This window comes from Rhagoletis pomonella, unplaced genomic scaffold (genome assembly GCF_013731165.1).
Source record: "Rhagoletis pomonella isolate Grant_MI unplaced genomic scaffold, Rhpom_1.0 Rhpom_scaffold_00002, whole genome shotgun sequence".
Classification (NCBI taxonomy): Eukaryota; Metazoa; Arthropoda; class Insecta; order Diptera; family Tephritidae; genus Rhagoletis; species Rhagoletis pomonella.
The window spans coordinates 93351712-93369071 of record NW_023458556.1 but is presented as its reverse complement, the minus strand read 5'-3'; the positions used below and the strand labels follow the sequence as shown (position 1 = coordinate 93369071).

Here is a 17360-nt window from a genome sequence, read left to right as displayed (position 1 = left end):
CCCGATTGGTTCCACTGTTGGAGATAGCGGTACTTGAAATTTCGCTTAAATTTGTACTACTATATAAGAAAACTATCTCACTTTTGAAGATATTTTACTAAAATTTTGCACACGATTTTATTTTAATATTTCCTTCACTATCTCTTAAACTCATCGAAATCGGTTCACTCTAACATCTAGCTCCCATACAACTGATTGTTCAGAGACGTTGTTTTGCGTTATAACTCCTCCAATTAAGCAGGTATACATTTAGTATAGGTTCACTTTAACATATAGCACGCATACAATTTATTATTCAGATATGAAATAAATATTTTAGCGCAAAAACACGTATCTGACTAATCAGCTATATGTTAAAGTGAACCCATTTCGATAATTTTAAGGAATAATTAAGGTAATATTAAAAAACCGTTATGTGCAAAATTTTAGTAAAATAACTTCAAAACTGAGGGAGTTTTTTATAAAATAGTTAAAATTTAATCAAAAATTCAAGTACCGTTATTTCGAAATCCGGAACCAATCTTGTAAAACGGCGTATGCCATTGAATTTAGAACGTCCCAATTAAGAGAGTTCAACTTTCAAAATCTTTGCTAAAAATTTACAACTTGAACAGCGGAATGCAAACCCAGCTTATTCCTTGGTATTCTATTTCATGTTTATTCCTCGCCTAACTTTTGAAGCACTTGATGAAAATGAATTACACTTATATTAATGGATTTATTAAGGGCCGGTTGTTCAATGTCTGATTAGCACAAATCGGAGGTAGAAGCTCCGATTAAGTACAACGACTGCTTTATCGATCACATGTTACATGCATGATGTCGAAATCGTCGATAGTGTAGTGGTTATGATAACCAGAAATTGAACAACCGGCCCTAGGAGATTACGAATAAAATGATATATAAAACATAGGTGTGCTCACAAATTTAAAAGTTTAATTTTTTTTTGGAAAGTGTACCTATTTTTAGATTTGCCCATATACTTTCTTAATTACATATGAAAAAGCATCCGAGACGTGCAAAACGCCATCCGTGCAGGGAAAAATGCTTCATCTTAATACGGGCGTATTTGAATTGAATATTATCCATTATACGTAGTGTATGTACATATGTATAATGAAAATATTCAATTTTCACTTGATTTAAATACGATAATTTTTAAACGGCAATCAAATAAAAAATTTTCATTTTTACAACGCGTTTTTTTTCTCAGTTTAGTTTTCAGAAATACGAAAATTGCGATATTTTAGTAACTACTGAAGCTTATTCACTCAAAATTAATATTTACAATGATTTTTAGACGAAAAATAAAAATATTAAAAATTTTTGGAAAACGGGCATCGTCACGCCCACTTATGATGATATGTGTATATCTTCGTAACCGCTACACCGATACTCAAACTTGGCACAGCTTTTGACTTCAGTAAAATATAATACACGGCTGAAAATTTTTAAAATCGGACAATAACCACGCCTACATCTCATATAACGGTAATTTAGAGAAATAAAAAATCTTTAATAAATAATTTACTCAGAATTTATTTTTGCAATAATTCTTTAGCAAAAAATATGCTTATAACAAAATTTTGGAAAAAGGGCGTGGCACTGCCCACTTATGACCACCTATCTGTATCTCGGAAAATGTTCGATCAATTTGTACCAAACTCGGTATGATTATGGTGCTTCCCACACGAAAGCAAAACGTTGCTAATTATAACGGTAAACTTAGAGACGCTAATGTACTCAAAATTGATACTAACAAAAAGCCCTTGAAAAGAAGTAACATTATTATAGAATTTTGGAAAATGGGCGTGATACCACCCACATATAACTACATAAGTTTATCTCATTGTGTCTAACTGAACGTTCTATCGAAGATGTTTGAAATAGGGGTAAAACCACCCCTGCTTACCATGTAGCCACAGTTTTCGGAAAGGTGAAAAAACTATATTTTATACTTGCGTCAGGTATTTAATATTCGGCTCCGCCCGAACTTAGACTTCTTACTTGTTCTTTTTATAGCCACTGTTTGAAAGGATTTGAAATCATTACACTGTACAGCACTCGGCTGGGTATTGGACCAAACCAACTTTTTTTAAGAGATTGAGTCATAAGTAAAAAAAGTAATTTCTCCGTTTTTTGAAGTTAGCCTCCGAAATCGAGATATGGGTCTTCGAAGTTCGAAATTGGACCTAAAAAGCAAAAAAAGTAAAAATACAGAAGTTGTCCGCCTTTTGCTCTTATTTATATAAAAACTTATATTACAGGTGCTTTAACGGTTCAAAGGTCAGATCTTCGAAAAATTAAAAACTTAATATTTCAAAAAATTTTGAACTGTTATTTAAAAAATTCATATCGTTGTAAAGGTGATTTAACCCCCTTTCTTGTGATATGCATATTTGTATACTTCGTATATAAAAATTTTAGGAAAAACACATTTAAATGAAAAAAAAACACCTTTTTTTGTATAAACAAATATTTTAAACAAAAAAATTACTAACCGATTTTTAAAAAATTAGTATCGTTGTATACTTCGTTAATAAAAATTTGAGAAAAAACACTTAAAAGCAATAAATAACTTTTTTAACAAAAAATATTTTAAACAAAAAAATTACTCGCCGATTTTTAAAATTTTCATTGTTGTTAAGGCGATTAAACCCTCTTTCGTCTAGTATGCATACTTGTATACTTCGTACATAGAATTTGAGAAAAAAACTTAAAAGGAAAAAAACCAATTTTTTCTTATAAAAAAATTTTACAGAAAAATTACTAATTAGAATACCGTATTTAAATAAAACAAATAATTATTAATGTTTTAAGCATTAGTTCGTTCTTGTTCACCAACAGCCCTATTAAAAATAAAGCAAAATTATATGTAACAGAAGTCTAAGGCATATAAAAATGTAAAAACACCATGGCTTTTGATTTTTTACCAGGGACATAACAGTTATAAGTTTTATCGCAAAAACGTTGATCTATAACAGTTATTAGATGAGAAATATTCTTTCCGTTGCCGATAAGAGTTATTTCCCAACGTTTATTTTTTACGTTGCCTCATAACAGTTACTGCCCAACGCTTATTTTTTACGTTGTCCATAAGAGTTATTTCCCAACGTTTATTTTTTACGTTGCCTGATAACAGTTACTCCCCAACGTTTATTTTTTACGTTGCCAATAAGAGTTATTTCCCAACGCTTATTTTTTACGTTGCCTGATAGCACTTACTGCCCAACGTTTTTTTACGTTACTGATAACTATTATGCAATAGAAATATTTTTTCCGTTGCCAGTCTATATAAGTATATAATTTGAATGCCATCAGATCTGCACCGTTCCTTCGATTTTCAAAAGTGAGGTGTCAAATTACAGGGGTTGTCACCTGTTAAAAATCTAGCTTAAAATTAATTTATAAGTTAAATGAATTACTTCATGATGAGTATAAACCGAAATAGTTTTGACAGGGGTTTTCGAAACTGCATGAAGGAGGGTTGCCGCCTGTTTGAAAAGCTACATTGAAATTTACACGTACCGAAGATGTAAATATCGTAATTCACAAAGGCCCTAACCAATAGATTGGTCCCTGGTCCACTTCCCGGAAAAAAGGATCCTATATGATAATCCAGGAAAAAAGCTACCTACAAACCAAATTTTAAGCGAATCGGGCCATAAATACGATTTTTTTTTAATAGATCGGTCCCTGGTCCACTTCCCGGAAAAAAGGATTCTATATGGTAATTTAGGCATAAAGCTACCTACGTACCAAATTTTGAGCAAATCGGACCATAAATATGATTTTTTCGAATAGATCGGTCCCTGGTCCACTTCCCGGAAAAAAGGATCCTATATCCTAATCTATGCAAAAAGCTACCTACGTACCAAAATTTTAAGCAAATCGAACCATAAATACGATTTTTTCCAATAGATCGGTCCCTGGTCCACTTCCCGGAAAAAGGGATCCTGTATGCTAATCTAGGCAAAAAGATACCTTTATACCAAATTTCAAGCAAGTCGGACAATAATAAGATTTTTTTCGAATAAATCGGTCCCTGGTCCACCTACCGGAAAAAAAGTAAAATTTTTTGGCCTAAAACATGGTGGTTGCTGAAAGCTATTTATACACAAAATATCATCAAAATCGTATCAGCCGTTGGCGAGCTTACCTGTTACAAAAAAAATTGACTATAGAATTAGTATAGAAGATAGTATAGACTGGCAACGGAAAAAATATTTCTATTGCATAATAGTTATCAGGCAACGTAAAAAATAAACGTTGGGAAATAACTATTATCGGCAACGGAAAACATATTTCTCATCTAATAACTTTTATGAAACAACGTTTTCGTTAAATTTCAGAATTCGGGCAACGTTTTCAATTTGTAAATTCGAGATAACAGTTATTTTTGTTCCCTGTTTTTTACATTACAGGTTATATATAAAAATTAAAGGTGATTTTCTGTTTTATTTAAATAAAGTATTCAATTGTATTACTAATTATTAATTTTTTTGGTTAAAATATTTTTTATAAGAAAAAATTGGCATTTTTTCCTTTTAAGTGTTTTTCTCAAATTCTTATATACGAAGTATACAAATATGCATATCAGAAGAAAGGAATTTGATCGCCTTTACAACGGTACCAATTGTTTAAAAATCGGTTGGTAATTTTCTTGTTTAAAATATTTTTTTTTTGTATAAAAAACGGTGTTTTGTCATTTAAATGTGTTTTTCTTAAAATTTTTATTTACGAAGTATGCAAATATGCATTTCAGAAGAAAGGGGGGGGTGGTCGCCTTTACAGCGATACCAATTTTTTAAAAATCGGTTAGTATTTTTTGTCTCAAATATTTTCTTTATAAAAAAAGGTATCTTTTCCTTTAAATGTGTTTTTTTATTCTTATATACGAAGTATACAAATATGCATATCAAAAGAAAGGGGGTTTAATTGCCTTTACAACGATACCAACCTTTTCAAAGTCGGTTAGTAATTTTTTTGTATAACATTTTTTTTATAAAAAGGTATTTTTTCCTTTATAGGTTTTTTTTTCTCTAATTTTTATATACGGAGTATGCAAATATGCATGTCAGAAGAAAGGGGACTTAATCATCCTTAACACGATACCAATTTTTAAAAAAACTGTTAGTAATTTTTTTATTTAAAATATCTTTTTTTTCATTTAAATGTGTTTTTCTAAAAATTTTATATGCGAAGTATACAAATATGCATATCGAAGGAAAGCGGGTTTAATCATCTTTACAACGATATAAATTTTTTAAAAATCAGTTCAAAATTGTTTGCAATATTAGGAATTTAATTTTTCGAAGACCTGAACTTTGACCCCTTATAGCACCTGGAAAAAAAAAAGTTATATAGCATTTAAATAAGAGCAAAACGAGAACTACGTCTATCTTTTTAGGTTTTTAGTTATTTACATGCAATAATTAAATATAATTTTTTACCAAAGGTCCTATTGCGAACTTCGAAGGCTCTCTCGATATCGGAGGCTAACTTCGAAAAACGGAGAAATCACTGTTTTACCTATGACTCAATCTCTTAAAACAATTTGGTTTGGTCCAATACCTAGAAAAAAAGTTGATTTTGCCGTACAGTGTTATTTATAAAAATTTCACTAAAATATTTTTGTACGAGGAAATACTCTATAAGGGCAAGAATGATAGAATACAAGATTGCGCCGTCCTGGGCGTTGACATTTGTGTACCACAAGTAAACAAAGAATAGAGCGAAAAGAAGAACGAGTTGAACTGCCAAAGCAGTTCACTTTACAGCGAAAAACGTGTTTTAATTTTGCTAAATGCGAAAATATTGCATTTTTCACCTAATCCATTAGAGACCAGTGAACATTTTAGTGCACTCCATTGCTTTGCAATTTAGGCTGCTTCAGCAAACGTTTTAGTGCACTCCATTGCTTTGCAATTAAGGCTGTTGCAGAAAACTGCAGCAGCATCTCTGCGGGATTGATTAGTTAACTTGCTAATGGAGGCTGCGTGGGGCAGAAACAAAATCATTGTGAGGAAATGCTGTTAATATAATAATAGAGAAACATTTCGGGAACGGCATTGCCGTGCCCTATGTACACAAAATGCAGCGATTCGTCCCAGCGCTACACTTACACCTACGCTTCTTGCGTCTTGGGGGCTGTCGCAATTTGACACACAGCACTTCATGGTATTAGTTTTTACGCAGTCTTCAACTCAAAAATCACTCAAAAATTGCAAATTAACACAATTTAAACTGATTTTTCACTTATAGTTCAAATTTCTCTTTCGCTGATTTGTAATCAAAGGTTTATTTACAAGTTACCACAATTGTTAAAATCGGCAAAACCAAAGTAGCGGTATCACTGACGGCGCCACCTTTGTTCGCTGCACCGTGCTATAAGGGTAAAATTTCAGGACAATATCTACCCGAATTTATAATTTTATCACAGTAATATATTAAAATACTTTTTTCAAAAATTCGTAATTTAGTGATAACTTCAGATTGATTTAATGGATTTTTTCTCGCTACGCTTTTAGAACATCCACATAACATTACCTTTTACTTATTTCAGGTCCCAGAAGAGCTGATGCTTGATTATACTGAAATTACATCCATACCTCCTTTACCTCTTTGGGTGCTGTTGAATGCTGATAATGAATTACCAGGACAAGGCATGAATATTCTAGAAAAAAGTAAAGATTACAATGAACTTTTCGAAATGAACAAATCGGAAGATAATTTAGATGATCTTCTTGAAAACGAGGACGATCAATGCAAATTCGAGAGAAAATTGTCCATGCCAGAGAAACTGAGTATAGCACATTTTGGTTCACGTCAGGGCCAACTATTGTCGCGCCTTCTCACCCACACTCATTTGCCTGGCTTGTCGTCGTTAGATCAAATGCATTTGTTAGCCCTGGCTGATACTGTAGCAAACTTCAACAGCGATTTTAACGAGAAATTCGCCTCCGATCATGGAAAAAGCGTATGCAAAGATGTTTCTGGCAATGCAATGTCAGAATCATTGGATGATTGCGGTCTACGATTTTTACTCGCTATGAAACATTTTACTTACCTCTTGCGCTGTTTGCCATTAAATCAGAGAGCCCAATTTCAGAAGCAAGGCATTGGAACATCAAATATAGTATGGGCTTTTCACTCTGAAAGTGAAGAAGAGCTTTTAAATCTCATTCCATCATATTCAAAAGGAGATTTACGATGGGCAACACTGAAAGATCTGGGTGTGGGATATTGGTTAAAAAATATAAACAGCTTGCGTTGTTGCGTGGAAAAACTAGCTAAAAGCGCATACCAATTAAAGCAAGATCCGTTAGATGCGGCGATATTTTATTTAGCTATGAAAAAGAAGTCAATAGTATGGGGACTTTTCCGATCTAAGCGAGATGAAAAGATGACCGCTTTTTTTTCAAATAATTTCTCCGAAGATCGATGGAGAAAAGCAGCGCTTAAGAACGCATTTGTTCTGCTCGGAAAACAACGCTTTGAACATGCAGTTGCATTTTTCCTTCTTGCAAATTCTTTAAACGATGCCATAGAGGTCTGCATAAATAAATTAGAGGATTTTCAACTCGCTTTAGTAATAGCAAGACTCTTTGAAGATGACATTGAAATTTCGAATAAATCAACTTACCGTAGCTTACTCTCCGAACATATTCTCGGACTTCGGGATGAAAACAGTTCGTTTGATGTCAGTAAAGCTCACCCAGATCCTTTCCTTCGATCAATAACTTACTGGATCTTAAAGAGGTATCAAGAAAGCTTGCATACATTATTACTAAACGGCGTTGGCATGAACCATACTGCTTTCAAAGAAGAAGATATGTTAAAACCAGAAAACTCCTCAACAAATCCTAATGTTTTCAACTTCTACATATATTTACGTACACATCCTTTACTAGTACGACAGAGCTTAGCTTTATCTGCACAGGAGAAGAAATGTGCAAACGTTGTGCTGTCGGGATTTAGCTATTCTGGAGAGAGTCAAATATCAAAATCAAATGATAAACAACTGCAACTTGAAGACTCAATAACACCCATTGAAAGACAACTTTATTTTACAACTGCGCATGCACACTTTAAAGCAGGATGTCCAGCTTTAGCCTTGGAAGTTTTGAATAAGTTGCCAATGAAAATTATGGACGCAAACAGTATTTTTGAAGAAGCTTCCGCCCCTATTCAAAAAGTAGATCAAATAACTTCTGGTATAATTGACTGGGGGGAACCAGTGGTTGATTCAGCTGCAAATTTTGATTGGGGTGCTCCGGTTTCATCTGTGAACGAAGAACCATTCGAAATAAAATGGGATGATTGTGGCGTACAAGAAGATGGCGGAAGTACGTCACAAACTAAAACCGAAACAGTTACTCGAGATACAGCGGAAAAAGTTCCGATAGAAACTGCAAAAGATGTAAAAATAGATATTATGGCACAGCAACTAAAATTTGTAGCATGTTTAAAAATTTTGATGGAGGAATTGTCGACTTTAGCAACTGGTTTCGAAGTTGATGGCGGCCAGTTGCGATATCAACTATACATCTGGCTAGAAAAGGAAGTAGACGCATTAAAACAACTTTGCAATTACTGCAATTACGATGTCGTTAATTTGGAGACTTCTGCACAAATATCAGACCCTACACTTAATGTAAGTATTAAATATACTTTAGTAACGATAATTTTAAAATATCTAATGAAATCGACGCTGTAACCGCCTTAGCGATTTTGGCCGAATCCAAAACAGTCCGCCAGTCGTTTCTCTTCTTTGCCAACTGACGACAATTGGAAATGCCAAGTGAAGCCAAGTCCTTCGCCAACTGGTCTTTCCAACGCAGAGGAGGCATTATCTTTTCTCTGTTACGAGCATCGCGGCCCGTGTTTAATACTTTCAAACCTGGACCGCTTCGGTCAATTAGAACGACATGACACAGCCAGCGTATCTGCTGAATTCTAATTCGCTACACTATGTCTATATCGTTGTAAAACTCATACAGCTCATCGTTAAAGCGTCTGCGGTATTCGCCATGTCAACACGTAAAAGCTCGTAAATCTTTTGCAGAATCTTTCTATCGAAAACTCCAACAGCCGCCTCATCAGATGTTTTCATTTTCCATGCCTCCACGCCAGTGCGCGCTACCACTCCGCCGGGTCTGGTTAAAGGAACATCGCAAAATAAAAAAAGAAAATAAAAGCGTTGTAAAAAGGCTTTTTCTTAACAGCGGTCGTGCCCGGCGGGCAGTGGCAAACCTCTGAGTGTATTTATGCTATGAAAAACAGCTTTTCATAAACATACAATCGCCGTTCGGAGTCGGCATAAAACTGTAGGTCCTTCCCCTTTGTGTGACAACATCAAGGCGCACACCACATATGTGTTAGCGATAATCTATTACACGGTGCTACAAAAAAGTCATGAAATATACCCGAAACAAAACCTAGTTTATGTTGTAGCTATGGTCGAGTACAACATGAAAATACTTTCCGAATAGTTCCTGAACCCTCCATTTTTTTATTTCAAAACAACCGTTATGTTCGTACCTGATGCACTTATTTATTAACAGCTTGACTCTTGTTCATCCGATTTTAAAAACCGAATATGTTTTGAAAAGAGTATTTATAGACCTTTAAATTGACCTAATGCAATTGCATAAAAATTGTCGAAGTTAAGCAATTTAACCAAAAAATACGGTCTTGAATTTATGTATGTATATTAGACTGTCCCAAAAAACCAAAGTTATCCTTTTTAACGCATACCGCCCCATTTTATTGGTTCTGTCTTAAAAACTATTCGAATACAATTTTATCCAATTCGAACTACGGCAACCCGTGACGACTTGCAGTCAAAGTTATCATTTTACTTCTATATAAGACGGTATTACTAATGTGACCAACTATTTTATAGCTCAAAGAAGTACAGGTTGAGTTGGGTTAGGGTACGTTCACACAGAACGCGGAGCCGAGCCAAGCGAAGCCGTTCCGAGCAAAGTGAAGCTTTCTAATTGCTGTAGCCATGATACAAAAAAGAAGGTAGTTTCAATATACAACTTTTTGATTAAAAATCAGATTTTTGACAATTGCTCAATTGTTAAAAATTCGAAGTGGCGTTACCCAATTTAAGTTTTTTGGTAGAGGGGATTTTATACCATAAATTTGGGATTATGTATAAAATAGTTTTAATAACATTAACTGTTTAAAAGTAATAAAAATCGTATCTTAAAAATGTTTAAATTTTACACTAAATACGATTACCACTTCCCATTTAGGTTAATTAAATTTTAGTGAACATATACATATGTATATGTAGGGTTTTTCAAACTTTTTTGTGTCTTTTTGACATCTGATTATTTTACAATGTATCTAGCCAGGACCTTTACGGTTTTCTATACTGAAGATAATTGTTTCTGATATACACATTTCGGTGTGAATTTAATACATATTTAGATGGTTCACAAGGTGTCGTAAGCGTCCTATTGTCGTGTGTCGTAAAGTTTTGAACGGCTAAACAAATGTTTAGAGGACTTGAAACCACAACAAAAATTCTTTTTTAACGGTGTGAAATTTCATAATACGACTTTTATGGTGGCTTGCGGATCCCTTAAATATAGTTTACTGTTCAATATTGGAGCGTTTGTGAAAAAAATTGATGTCTCCACCGATTAGAAAGAGAACGGTCCAAACTTTAAGGCAAGTCACCCGTCACCTCTCTGACCGCTCGGCACCAATTTGAAAATGGGGTAAACTTAGCATTTTGCTAGAAAATGTAAGCTCGGGTTACGGCAATCAAAGGACTTACGCGCAGAATACCTCTCCGCGTTGGAGGCCTTCGGCCGCGCTTAGAAAAGTTTCCCTAATCTGCCCAACTCCGGCTACACGGTATTTTTTACAAAAAAGTGCATATTTCACACCGAATTTATTAACAATTTAGTGTTCAAAAATTTTAAATTTTTATTTTAAATCAAATTTTAATCCTTTGATCGCAGGCGTATGTTCACATTTTTGTACCCGAGCGCACTTGTGCACAAGGGTATATTAACTTTGTTCACATAACGGTTGTTTGTAACAGCCAAAACGAATGGAGATAAATATAGACAAATGTATACATAAATGCTCAGAACGAATACAGAAATCGATTAAGCCATGTCTGTCTGTCCGTCCGTCCGTGTACACGATAACTCGAGCAAAAATTGAGATATCTCAACGAAATTTGGTATGTAGGTTTCCGTTAATCCAAGGTAGGTTGGTATGGGCGAAATCGGACAGTAACCACGCCCACTTCCCATATAACGGTAATTTCCAGAAATACGAAAACTGCGATATTTTAGTAACTACTGAAGATTATTAACTCAAAATTGATATTTACAATACATTTTAGACGAAAAATAAGAATATTATAAATTTTTGGAAAATTGGTGTAGCCACGCCCACTTGTGGTTACATGTGTATATCTTGGTAACCGCTTCACCAATTTCTTCCAAACTTGACACAGTTGTTGGCCTTGATACAGCATACTAACTGGCCGAAAAATTAAAAAATCGGACAATAACCACGCCCACATCCCATATAACGGTAATTAAGAGAAATACAAAATCTTCGATAAATCAGTAAATATTAAAGCTAATTTATTCAAAATTGATGCTTGCAACAATTCTTTTCCAAGAAATACGGTTATGGTAAAATTTTGAAAAATGGGCCTGGCACCGCCCACTTATGATCACATATATGTATCTCGGTAACCGTTCCACCAATTTGTACCAAACTCGGTATGGTTATTGTGCTTGCCACATAAAAGCAAAATGTTGAAAATTATTGAAATCGGACTGAAATTACAGCCGCTTTTCATATAACGGTAAATTTTAGAAATGCTTGAAACTGCAATATTTCGAAATTTAAGGACGCTAATTTACTCAAAATTGATACACCCCGGCTTACCATCTATTTAATACTTGCGCCGGGTATTTAATGTTCGGCTCCGCCTGAACTTAGACTTTCTTACTTGTTTGTATCATGGTTCATACAGCAAGATTTTTCATAAGCTGAAAGCTAAGAAGTTTTTGTATTTGAATTTTCTATTTAATTTTTCATTTTCATGACGCATCTGCAAACAAAAAAGAAAACTATTCAAATAAAAACGAATTCTACAACTGATATTTTGAATAAAATTGAGCAAATATTTTTGCCACCTTTCATTGATGGTAAGTTTTGTGGTATCTTTGCTGCCGGGTCCATGAGAAAAGCTCCGCTTCGCTTCGTTCAGTGTGAACACCAGCAGCTTCGCTTTGTTCCGCCTTGCTTCGCTCGGCGCCGCTCGACTTTCTGTGTGAACGCGCTCTTAGGTTAACACCGCGAGCCGATTACCAAATTTCGAATGCGGCTAATTTTGATCCCTGAGAGCTCAGTGTTAGTTCAGAAGAGCGAACAAAAATTCTTCCATCTTAGCCTCGCGAAGGTTGGACAGTCTAAAAGAATGTGTAGAGATGATTCCACTTCTTATTCCTCTTGACAGCTGATACAAAAGGAATCAGTTGAAATTCCTAGTTTTACCGAGTGAATATCAATCGCACAATGGCCTGTCAGAACCCCATCACTAGCTCTTGAGAGGTAACGTGGTATTCGGCACCTTTAAGGGGTAACGATGGGTCACTCGTTACTAGCGCTACAAAAAGTATTTTAAAGTGCCTTGTAAAAACACTTTCTGTAGCGGAGAAACGTCTTCTTTTCCCCTTTTATGTCACAAAAACCAACATCGCTTTCTTTTGTCCATTTTATTATGTATTTAATAGATAATGCGATTTCATTATAGCGAGTACGAAGTATGCATGTTAGTCATGCTCCTTATCTGGGGATATCGTTTTAAGGGTGCCTTTCCACCGCCAGGTCATCAGCCACGCAGTTTTCTGCGATGTCTCTGTGACCCCGTACCTAAACTAAAAGAAGTACCTAAGAAGTACCCTGACGCGATGGATAAAGAAGTCTGATATTCCTTTACCGATTTCTAACGCACCATCACACCCTTTAGCAGTGAGTCTACCGCTTCATTGATGGCAGCCATTTCCACCTGAAAGACACTGCAGAAGTCCGGAGCCTTAGTAACCCCGCCCTACCCAGTCCTCTCTTAAGGGAATATAGGTAGAGAGAGCTTCTGGGAAGCATTTCGGAGGCGCTGTAATCTATGTGTTCAGGTCGAAGTCAAAACCCGCCAGAAATCCAGTGTTACCACCCGGTTTCCCTTACCCTAATAGCAGTTCATGCTGCTACAATTCTTTCTTCAATATCCTCAGGCGCCGTGTTCAACGTGACGTTAAGCGCCAGTATAGGTGTGGTTCCAAATGCTCCACTAATTCCCGATTTACAATTGTAGCTTTCTCTAGCTGGTTCCACCAGACAAGGGCTCCGTGAAACAAGATAAGCTTAAATCTGGTTCCATAGAGCTAATCAATTACCTTCTACCGATAGCTCCCCTACAGCAGTACGATACAACCGACGCCTTTTTTACCCTTTCCTCAATGTTAGTCTTCCACGACAGCTTCCTATCCAGGATCCTGGACTCTGTCTGAGAGCCGCAGACGAACAACCCCACTCGAAGGAAGGGCCACAACGAGTATCTTGTACTTAGTGGTAAACAAGACCATTTCCGTTTTTCTGAGATTTACTGCGAGGCCGCTCTTGATCGCCCACCTAGTTAACTGCATCAGGTAACCTTGAGGCAGAAAAAAAAGGTATATATAAATAGTCCCATAACCAAAAGATCCAGATAATCTACATAGGCGATCACCCGACATCCCACTTTTTTCAGTTCCTCTAGAAGGTCGTTTACAACCGCAACGCAGAGCAGGGGAGTGAGAACGCCACCTTTCGGAGTGCCCCTATTGTATCTGCACTGAGTGCAGGCGCTCCCCCACTCCGCCGCGACAGTTCTGTCACAAAGTAAGCTGTAGATAAGCCTTATTAGTTTGGATTATGAATAGACTTGACTATCGCCTCTGGAGTGACATTGTTGAAGGCTCCCTCGATATCGAGCAATGTGTGAAGGGAGGTATTCACCGACCTTGCAATAAGCATGTTGAGCTCTTGAAAGATAGTCACGAGGAATCGCATTTCTTACGTACAGGTCTATCCATCTCTCTAGCGGTTTTAGCAAAAGCGAAGACAGACTGATAGGCCTAAAATCCCTAGGAGAAGCATGAGAGCATTTTCCGGCCTTCGGGATGAACGCAACAGTGACTACCCTCCAAGCCTTGGGGATATACCCGATCCTCACGTAGTTCGCAAGTATGATGCAATCGGTCCCCAGCGACTTTAATGGTTTGAACGAATTCATCGCCCAAGCCATGTTACGATCGCCCAAAAATCGGAGAACTACAGGACTTGAAGTACAAAATATTGCAAAGAAGTACATTTAACTGTACTTCGAAGTACGAAGTACAAGAGCTAAAAAAGAAGTACTGTACTTCCGAAAGAAGTACGGTTGGTTACATTAGGTATTACTATATGCCGAGTAATTTGGCCGAAAAGTTGTAAAGAAAATTTTTACATGTATAAAGTTTTTAATTTTTTTAATTCAAGTGTTTCTGTAGCGTTTCTGTAATTTGATTATATTGCTTTTTATAGCAACGTTTTATTTCTTGTCGTTCTTTTAATTCTATTTCTTCCCGAAGTTTTAATGCCCGATTCAACTTTTGGCGAATTAAATTTTCAAAATTGCTTTGTAATTCGATGTCAAATGAGAAAGAAAATTTATTTTCACGTGTTCACCGCCAGAAAGAACTTTCTGTCACATTTCGGAAATCAATTTCAGAAATAAAAATTGCAAAGTGTGACTGCAATTGAAAGAGCGAATATCGATTTCAAAAATATATTTAAACTTGCTCGTTAGGCTGGGTCGATTTTGTATGGGGGAAAATAAAAGGCATTTGACCGTATTGTAATAGTAAGTATTTTTTGTTATATTCCTATATTTGCAATTTTTATATTGTATGGATAAACATAAGCAAACTAATTAGTGTTTCTAGATATTGTGCCTGTTCAGTGTTTCCATACTCATTTTCATAAACAAAATTTTTCCACGATGATGGAAAATAAAGGCTTTTCTATTAGAAATACCGAAATTGTTCCTAAATTTGCAAAAATTTGCTTATGTTAAAAAAGATTAGAAAATTTGGAACCAGCGACCTAACCTTAATGCTGTTCTCTATACCTTTTGACTATAGGCCAATGCAATTATCAGGAGAACAATTAAAATTTTATTGAAAAAAGATAACTTTCAGATTAGCGATAAGCTAAAGGGCTGCGAGAAATGATATTTGACTATATCTTTTGCGTTAACGGATTCACTATCTAATAATATGCACCAAACCTTTTTGCTGAACCCAGAATTTTTAACAAGAATTGGTCTTATTCGACTAGTGTGCTGTGGGCCACTTGGCGGCCGATGCGCGGGCTCTTACAATTAAAATAAAAGACTAATATTTTGCAGTGTGAAATCGACCGGATAATTTTCGAAATTTCAGAAATACTTTTAATTCATTATTTTGCGGTATATAATTTCTTATGTAATTTTTACTCTAAAAAGCTCGGTTCGGTTTCGGCCGAACTTAGGCGAACTTAGCACAGTGCGTAGGCAACTGGCTGAGTCAGCTGTCGTTGGATCGAATCCCACTGTAAGAAGTCTGATGCGGAAATGTGGTGATTTCCGAAATAGCTATCACTTCTACCATTTTTTCAAATAATTGCTATTATTATACTCCCTACTATATTAGGGCATAAGCTTTAGTAAATCTGCCTTTGTTGTTTTTTTACCAGGTAGTCAGGATTTTTTCCAGAGGACTGAAGGAATGAAAAAGTGGAAAAAGGCAACAAGAATTAAGGCGAACTTAGCACAGTGCGTGGGCAGCTGGCTGAGTCAGCTAGGGTCGTTGGATCGAATCCCACTGAAAGAAGTCTGATGAGGAAATGTGGTCATTTCCGAAATAGCTATCACTTCTACAATTTTTTCAAACTATTGTTGCTTTTCCACAATAGTTTTTCATTAAAAACGGCCTCAATCTCAATAAAAATTGTTGAATATAATTTTTATAAGGCCATAAATAACAAAAACAAATAACTTAAGGACGAGCACACCTAAAAAAAAGGTTAAACATTCTAAAAATAGAATTAGTAACAAAAACCAACAACCACATGCTCAAGCTTAAATAGCGCTTGATTGTAGTTGGCTTAACAAATGAAAAATTGGAAAAAAGCAACAAGATTTAAGGCGAACTTAGTACGGTGCGTAGGCAACGGGCTAAGTCAGCTGGGGTCGTTGGATCGAAAGAAGTCTGATGAGGAAATGTGGTGATTTCCGAAATATCTATCACTTCTACCATTTCTTCAAATTATTGTTGCTTTTCCAAAACGGCCTCAAGCTCAATAAAAATTGTTGAATACAGGTGTTATAAGGCCATAACTAACAAAAAGAAGATAATTAACAATAAATAAATAAAAATAAGTAGCCAACAGCATCATTTTAAATTTTGCTGTTCTTATTTTGACCACAACTGTATCTCTTAGTTTGTTTTTATCGCTTTGTCAATTATATGCCTACGCACATACATATCTTTCTTTGAAGTAAAAAGTGTTGTCATGAAATAAACGAAATTTAGCATAAGCTTATAACCAGGGAACGAATTTTTAGGACCTAAAAGTCTATAAAAAAGGCAAAATAAAATAATATAATAGGCTAAAAAAGGCAAAATAAAACAGCGAAATAGGCAGGAAAAGGCACTAGAAATCGCTGAAAAGGCAAAAGAAGGCACCAAAAAAAGACAAAACCCGAAAAATATTAAAAATACATGTATTTTAGAAATGCACGGCAATGTTAACAAGTAAAAAGAAAAACTATTAACTGGTTTCATTATATGAAAAATTTCTACTTTGAATCTTGGATTATTTTCTTCTTTCGAGTTTTTAACTCACAACACACTTTAATCTCTATAGTTGTATTAACTTTGAACCACAAGATGCATTTGAAGTTTTCTGGCAGCATTTTCATTAGATTTTCGCGAACAAAAGTTTTGAATGTACTAAACGTGCGTTCGACGTGAGTTGATACCAGGGCTGCACATTAACGTTAATTTTATCAATAAACGAAGATACAAAATCGTTTTTTACATCGATAATGTTAACATTATGTGTTTATCAAAAAAAAAAATCGTTTTGTTTTTTACATCGATAATGTTAACATTATGTGTTTATCAAAAAAAATATCAAAAAAAAAAAATTGTTTCTGCTGCAACCAAAAAATTTAATAAACAGACAAATTTTATTATTTGAAGCGATTGCGGTATCAATGGGTCGTAGAAAAGTAGTAGTAGAGTCAA

At 35.2% G+C, this 17360-nt stretch overlaps 1 protein-coding gene across 1 annotated transcript in view; it reads left to right on the top strand.

Annotated features, from left to right (window-relative positions):
* Window positions 1-17360, top strand: part of LOC118734191 (dmX-like protein 2) — a 311485-nt gene that overhangs the window by 59870 nt on the left and 234255 nt on the right. Inside the window, exon 2 of the mRNA XM_036463914.1 lies at window positions 6566-8656. Coding sequence (XP_036319807.1) covers window positions 6581-8656 — 2076 coding nt within the window. The 5' untranslated portion in view covers window positions 6566-6580. The remainder of the gene's footprint in view (window positions 1-6565; window positions 8657-17360) is intronic.